The 7,218-nt window shown below is 52.2% G+C and overlaps 1 protein-coding gene across 1 annotated transcript; it reads right to left on the bottom strand.

The window, feature by feature from the left end:
• Window positions 1-658: 658 nt before the first annotated feature.
• LOC103893993 (dimethylaniline monooxygenase [N-oxide-forming] 3) lies at window positions 659-6,883 on the bottom strand. Its single transcript, XM_009273294.1, has 9 exons — window positions 6,821-6,883; window positions 6,512-6,653; window positions 4,487-4,675; window positions 4,010-4,172; window positions 3,004-3,146; window positions 2,661-2,860; window positions 2,173-2,531; window positions 1,655-1,727; window positions 659-998 (listed from the first exon to the last, which is right to left on the bottom strand). The coding sequence occupies exons 2-9, from the start codon at window positions 6,641-6,643 to the stop codon at window positions 659-661; spliced, it is 1,599 nt and encodes a 532-aa protein (XP_009271569.1). The 5' UTR covers window positions 6,644-6,653; window positions 6,821-6,883.
• Between the last annotated feature and the right edge of the window lie 335 nt (window positions 6,884-7,218).

The following is a 7,218-nucleotide window of genomic DNA, read 5'->3' as shown; positions in this document are numbered from 1 at the left end:
GAGCTGAGCATTTTGGCTGGCAGACATGGTTCATCTCACCTTTCAGATGCTCACATGTTCCAGTGAAGACCAGATGTTGTTCTGAGAGCTGGTGGGCCACTTATTTATATACCAGAGTATTCCTCTCAATATTTTAATCTGAGTTTTTTTTCATTTGGGCATCTTTCCCCACTGGAGAAAAACGTGGATGGTTTTCTTTACTACTTATGAAAATTATTTTTCAAAAGGGCCAATTCAGGCAAGCTCATTTTAGCCAGAGCACAAGCTCTACACCAAAACTTTTCTCGAAAAACTGAACACATTGACTCCAGTTTTCCACCAGAAAAAGAGACAGTAGACAAGGAGATTTAAAGATGTGTAGCAATGCACCACTACTTGAACACATTTAGAGGGATAAAATAAGCAGCATTACTTACTGGGACTGGTATTTACACTCTTTCATAGCCCCAGCTGAGAAACTTCCCAAATTTACCAGGCATGGAGATTGCACCTGATTTATTGATGCCATTTTTTTAGGGATCTCTTGGTGGATTATTTTTGGGGTAATGAGTAGGGCAGCAGCACACATTGACCAGCAGGAGAAAAGCATCCCACACATGCACACCACTTGGTACTCCTGCATACCCCCCCCATCCTTGCCACATCCCTCCAGGATCCCCTAGAAGTAAAGGGTGGTGAGGAGGAGGAGGAGTGGGAGGAAGAACATCACCAGCATGGCCAGGCAGGGGAAGGCAGTGGGGGTGGTGGGGGTGATGCGCGTCCGCGTGGCCTGCAGCGTTCGGTCCCACTGAGTGAGGATGGCCTTTCTGGCCCCGTTCCACTTCCCCGGGCCCATCAGCCGAAACTGGTAGGGGCTGCAGGGGCCAAAGATGACCTCCAGGGCCAGCCATGGGTCTGTGAGCAGGAGCTTCAGCACGTTGGGCTTCACACCGATGGCCGAGGCCAGCTCGTCCATGTAGGCGATATAATCCGTCTGCAGCGTGGTGCTGCTCCCGTACCTTTGGGGGGGAGAGGAGGGGAAAAAGAGGGGCTGCTTTAGATTTTCCCTCCTTTTTTAAATTTTTTTTTTTTTCTTTAAGCACAGTGAAGGCAGTCTGTCCTCTGCTCTCCCCCACCAAACCTGGGGAACAGAGCTGGCTGGGGGCCGCTGCTCCAGGGGACATGCATCATTGCTGCTGTTAGTGGAGGAATCTGACTCACAAGAAAACATTGCATTTTGAAACTTCCTACAATGCAATGGTTTCTAAAAACAAAAGAAAACATTGCTTGGGCCAGGTTCAGCTTTCACTGGTTATATTCATATTTTTAAAGTATTGCTTTAGTATAATATCAGATACACTCAGAGAGGGGGAAAGTAAGGCACTTCCATGGACTTTATGAAAAGAAAAGTGTCACTTTGAAGAATAATGATGGAAACGTTCTATTTCTGCTGGGGCCTCACCCTGATTGTGTGTGAATGACAAATGCTTTTCCAGCCTGATAACGCTCAGTGATGGCAAACGAGCATTTTCAGACAGGAAATCTTTCCATCATGAATTTTCCACCCAAACTCGCCTGATTCAGGCCTCTGCAGTGCCTGTATCCAGCCCACTTGGGGCTGAGACGATGGCAGGGCTCTTCTGCCAGCACAGGGAGTCCCATGAGCTGCACTTACCACTTGAGCTTCTTCCCCATCTTCTCATCAACATCATCTATCATCTCACTGACTGGGGGGAGCATGCACTGTCCTAGAAAGAGGAGGAAGAACATCAGCAAAGGGAAGCGATGCCCAGGAGATCTCTCCTGCAGCAGATAGGGTTTGCAGGGATCAGCTGAGCCCCTGAGTGCCTCTCTTCCCTTTGGTGTCAAGAACTGGGCTTGGGTGTTGAGGATGTGACAACACTGGCTCCCCTGTCCTTAAAGGTGTGCAGTGATGCCCAAGAGGCTCCTCAGCCCCACCACAGGTACTTCATCGATATCTGCAGTGGGCTGAAAAGTGACCTGCTCCCATGGTGAAAAGCACCCCATCACATGGAGAATCCATTATTGGTATTTCTGACCAAACCCCGTTGTGTTCCTTAGCACCCAGGCACTGTCTTGATTTTCAGTTTGAGCCTGCCCATTGCTGCTGGGAAATGCTGCTTCCCATTAACAGAAAATAGACCTTCGCCCAGCACATGTCCATCCACCTACCCTGAAACACCTTGACTGCCCAGCGGCACTGGAGGTCCACTGTTGGGATGATGGGTCCAAGGGACTGGACCAGCCCAATGACTGCCATGGTTGGCTTCTCGAGCAGAGGAGGGAGGATGCCTTTGTAGAGGGTGACCTGATTGTCCCTGCTTTTGATGATGGAATCATCCTCCATGAAAGGGTAGGAGTAACTGTAACCAGTGGCAAAGACGACTGCATCGACATCATCCTGCACAGTCCCGTCTTGGAACAAGACGGACGTCTCTCTGAACTCCTTCACATTTGGCTTCATAACCACTACGCCGCAGGCAATGCGGCTCGGGAGGTCGTCATTGAACACTGGCTCCTTGCGGGAAGTTCTGCAAGGGCAAACATGGTGGGGCTGTGACAGAGGTAGCTTCTGCTGCCAGCCCAGGATAGACACGGTCCAGCCTCATCCAGAACCAGCACTCCTGGGGGGTTTGGGGATGGATGGCCCCCATGTGTACCTGTTCAGTGGCATGAGGCCAAAGTTCTCATGCTTGAAGAACCGGTTCATGCCTCTCACATACAGCCAGTCACTGAGTGCCCTGGGGAGGATGTTCCCCAGCCAGGTCCGGAAACGAGTGATGACCAACATGTCCCAGGGGTAGCCATTGTCCCAGACACGGCTCATCACCCAGGACCCGCTTCGGGAGCTCAGGTAGACCTGGGGGGACAGCCAGGAAGGGGTGAGCTGCCCCCATGATAGCTGCAAGCCCCTGGGGGTGTCTCACAGAGGTGGTGGCATGTGCTTGAGCAGATGGGGTGAACCCCCCCCTTCCCCAGTGGTGCTGGTGTAGGTCCCCATACCTGCGATGCCACGGTGCTGAGCTCCACAGCAATGTCACAGCCAGAGTTGCCCAAGCCTACCACCAGCACCTTCTTCCCTCTGAACTTCTCTGGCTCCTTGTACTCTCTGCTGTGGAAGTAGCAGCCTTTAAACTTCTGTATTCCTGGGGAAGAGAACAGAAAAGGTCATAATTCACCCCAGGAATGAAAAGGAGAGGCTGTGCTGGCCTTGGGATCTCCCCTTCCCACAGATGCTGCTGGAGCATCCATCTGAGTGTTTCTCACAGTAGCAGATGTTTCCTGTACACAGAGGGATGCTGCAAACCCATAGTCGGATGGGATTTGTCTCTGGCTTCATTCAATATTTAAAGAGAAAGAGTGTGCAAGCACAGGATACCTTTGCACGGTATTTCTGTGCCCCAAAAGGGTACTATTGTAACCCCAACATTGCCCCGAGGCACCTGGACAGCCACACTCCATCCCCTTGGCATGGCTTTACACCCTTGTGGTAGAGAGCGACAGGGAAGCAGCTTTCATTTTTAAAAGAGAAGATGGCAAGGGCCTGAGGGGTGTTTTCCTGACCGTCAGTGCCTCAAGCCCGTGTCTTCCAAACAGACACCCTGCACAAAGTATTTCTTGCCAGAGAGAAAGTTTTTCCCAATAATGGGCCTGTACACAGAGAGGCAAAGGCTGCTGGGTAATGCGCATGACATTTGTGCTACAAATCATGGGAAAATGCCAAAAAGTGTTTTACAAAATCCTTTTATGAAAAATCTTCTATTAAAGAAAACAGCCTGAAATTATTTTTTCTGGGAAAGATTACCATTGTCCCTGCTTTGATATAGTTTGGATACTGAGTCTTTTTCCTTAAAAAGACAGGTTTTGATTTCCTGAACAGGCCCACATTCCCAAAAATATTGTTCTCCTTTTAATGCTGAAAAGGCATTTTTTTGCAGGGAAGAACATTATGATGGAAGGTATTTGCTTGGCTGTGTCCCAGCAGATGAATTCCACACGCACAGCTTACCTGGAAAATCAGCGAGGGGGAGGTTTGGGTAGACGTGATGCCCAGAGCAAACCATAACAGCATCAAAAACCGCCGTCTCTTCCTTCCCATCTCTCTGGGTCACCACCTCCCATTGCCCCGTCACAGAAAAGTCTGGGCGTTTTTTAACCTTGGTGACCAGGGTCTTAAAGGAAACAAAAGAAAGAGATCCAAGGGTGTCCGCAGAGCAGACCGAGAGGTTTAGGGAGTCAGTGAGATTCAGAGGTCCCGGGGAGCCCAGGAATGTTTGCCCCCATGATTTCATGCCAGCAGCTCTGGGGAGCACACAAAGAAGGGACCTGATCAGACCTGCTTTAACAAAACCACGAGTTTTTTTTCCCCAGAATATTTTCTCCCAGGATTTTCCCTGTGGCAGGGAGACCCAGGCATAGAGACAATGTCCCTTCTGCCCAGGTCCCCACCGCTACTTGCTGCCCCTCTCTTCTCCAGACTTTTTACCTTGAACTGTACGTGCCGGAGCAGGTCAAAGTGCTCGGCGTACTTGCAGATGTAGTGCTGGACCCTGGCATTGTGCATGTAGTTGGGGTGGTCGTCAGGGAAGGGGAAGTCAGGGTAACACATCATCTCTTTGCAGGAGTTGGTGAAGACGGTGCGGTAGATGCTGGCTCTGCCTTCCTCTGCCTGGTCCTGGAAGGAGAGGAGTGTGGACGTGTCCCATTACAGGGGCTGGGGGCAGGCGGCATGACCCCTGCCTGTCCTGGAGCCCTGCACCAACAAATCCAGATACCATTACCCCCTGGCCTCCACCTCCAGGCTGGAGCCAGAGAAAAATGGCAAAGCCATCAAGTGCAATAACCAAATAACCCCCTAGTAGCACAGAAGTGTCTTAACAGGCCAGGAGGAGGGTTTGCATCACCCAAGGCATTTAGGAGCCAGTTACATGCTCATCTGCCAGGGAAAGTGGAAACCTCAGGGGAAGGGAGCGCTGTGGAAGGACCATCTGCACATCCAGAAAGCATCAGGAGGTCAGGTGTGACACAGCTACACTTGTGCACATGGACACATGCAAAATATCACAGGAGACAAGTAATATGGGACCTCCAGTGCCCAGCTTCCTCCTGGTCTGCCTGTAAAGCTTCCAAAATCCCACAGGCGCGCCCGGACATCACTGCCTTGTGCACATGGTCTTGGCGATTGCACAAGCAAAGGCAGAAGCCCAGCAGGGTGCATTTGCTTTGGCACAGCAGCTTGGCTGCCCATGCTTTACGCAACCATGGGGCAGGTCTGGCCTGGGACGTGGACCGAGGCTTGTGCTTACCACCCAGCAATGCCTGTGCCAGCTGGCCAGTGTCCTGCTGACGTCTAGAATGTCAGGACATGGGGGATCTGCCAAAATCCCCAAGACCACCATGCATGCAGTCGGGCCCAGGCTGGCCTGGTCCAGTTCTGCCCAAAATGGCCAGCCCTGCACATTGCCCTGTCCCCATCGGGGGCGGGGCACCTGCTATGTCTGCCCTGACACTTGGCACTTAACAGCACAAAACACAGGTAATGCATTTCCCTTCCCTGAAGGCTTTGATGCCAGGACAGAGCTGGGAAAAATGCAGTGAGGTTTCTGCACTGGAAAATTAATATTTGGGTTGGCCAAATGATTACCAACTTCCAATAAAAGAAAAACCCCAAACAGGTAAGGAGCTAAAGTGTTTTTTACTTTTCCCCTCAATAGTGATATTCTGTTCTGAAATTCTCCATTATACATATCAAAAAGTATTGCCAAACTTTCTGGAGGAATTCGCTGAAGCCCTCCCCAGAAAAGACAGAGAACATGTGGTCCATGTTTTGAGGTGAATCAAATGTTTCAGATCACCCAGAACAAGCTTTCTGCTCTCCCCCTCTGCCCTGTGGTTTAACTCACATGGGCTCAATTCCTTTCCATACCAGCACCCTGAGCTGCTCCTGCAACTGCAGTCACACCCCAAACTGTCCCCTTGGCCCCAGCCTGCCAGCAGGTGGGCACATAGCACGAGATGGCTCTGGGTCCAACTCTAATTATTCATTTGGGCTCCTTTCTGGCTCCGTGGTGCATGGCCACTTTGTAAAAGCATGCTGAGAGCTACCTTCAGCAGCAGCAAGTGCTCCCCAAGGTGGGGTGACTGCTGGCAGCCCCATAGGGTGACTTTTGCAGGGCTAGCATTTTGGAGCCATCCCTGTCTCCATAGGCTTTGAGGGGAGTGGGAGCATGTCTTCAGTGCAGCCTCAAGGGGTTTGCAGCCCCTTAGCTGGGGAGAAGCTGACGGCTCCCTCTGTCTCCAAAGGAGAGTGGTTGGCAGTTCAGAGGGGACTTGGCTCAGCGAGCCAAGGGATGGCCAGGCTGTCCCCAGTGTAACAGAGGGGACCTGTACTGAACCAGCCAAGCCCTCCCACATGCAGCCATCAGAGCAGAGCAAGTGGGTGCAGCCTCCCAGCCCCGAGGACACAGGTTTCCCCAGCCAGTTCTGAAACCAAGCAGCCAAAGCCACTCACTGTGTAGCGCCAGAGACCCCCGACGTCCTCACTCTGCTCGAAGCAGATGGGCTCCAGCCCCTCTTCCAGGCAGCACTTGGTGGCTGCCAGCCCGCTGACGCCTGCGCCCACCACTGCCACGCGCCGCACCATGCTGTCCTGCCTGTGGGGGGAACACAGCTGTGGCAGAGCAGAGACCGGCCAGGCACACTTGCCCAGGTGGGTCTGCAGCCCCCAGCAATGCCCTGCGGGAGCAGGGCACCTCCTCCCCAGCACAACTCCCCCAGCTCCTTAAATAACCTGAGGGGCTTCTTGCTGATCCTTGCTCACCTGCTTCCTGTGCAGCCCCCAGGTACGTGTGTAAGAGTTTTGGGCAGGGTGGAAGAGCTTTTCCCAGTATCCAGGGGCTCTCTCAGAGAGGAGCGGCAGCTCAAGAGGAGCTACCCCAAAAGAGCAAAGCTCTTTTATGCAGCGTTGCACAGGAGGCAGGGCCAGCGCCAAGGGGTTGTTTCAATGAGTGACTTGCGCTGTTTGGACTTTAGCAAGCCCGGAGTTGTAACATGAGGAGGAGCTGTGGGCGCAGAGCTCCTAAATTAAGAAATAAAGTGTTGGACTGAAATTATTGCAAGATAGAACCCAGGGTCACTGAGCAGCTGCAGCCACCTCTGGCCTGTGGGACAAGCAGCATCTCTCATATGCGCACCCCCCCCCCCCTCCAAAATGGCACA

This window comes from Aptenodytes forsteri, unplaced genomic scaffold (genome assembly GCF_000699145.1).
Source record: "Aptenodytes forsteri isolate BGI_AS27 unplaced genomic scaffold, ASM69914v1 Scaffold95, whole genome shotgun sequence".
Taxonomy (NCBI): Eukaryota; Metazoa; Chordata; class Aves; order Sphenisciformes; family Spheniscidae; genus Aptenodytes; species Aptenodytes forsteri.
The sequence above is the reverse complement of the archived record's forward strand: the minus strand, read 5'-3'. Positions and strand labels throughout refer to the sequence as shown.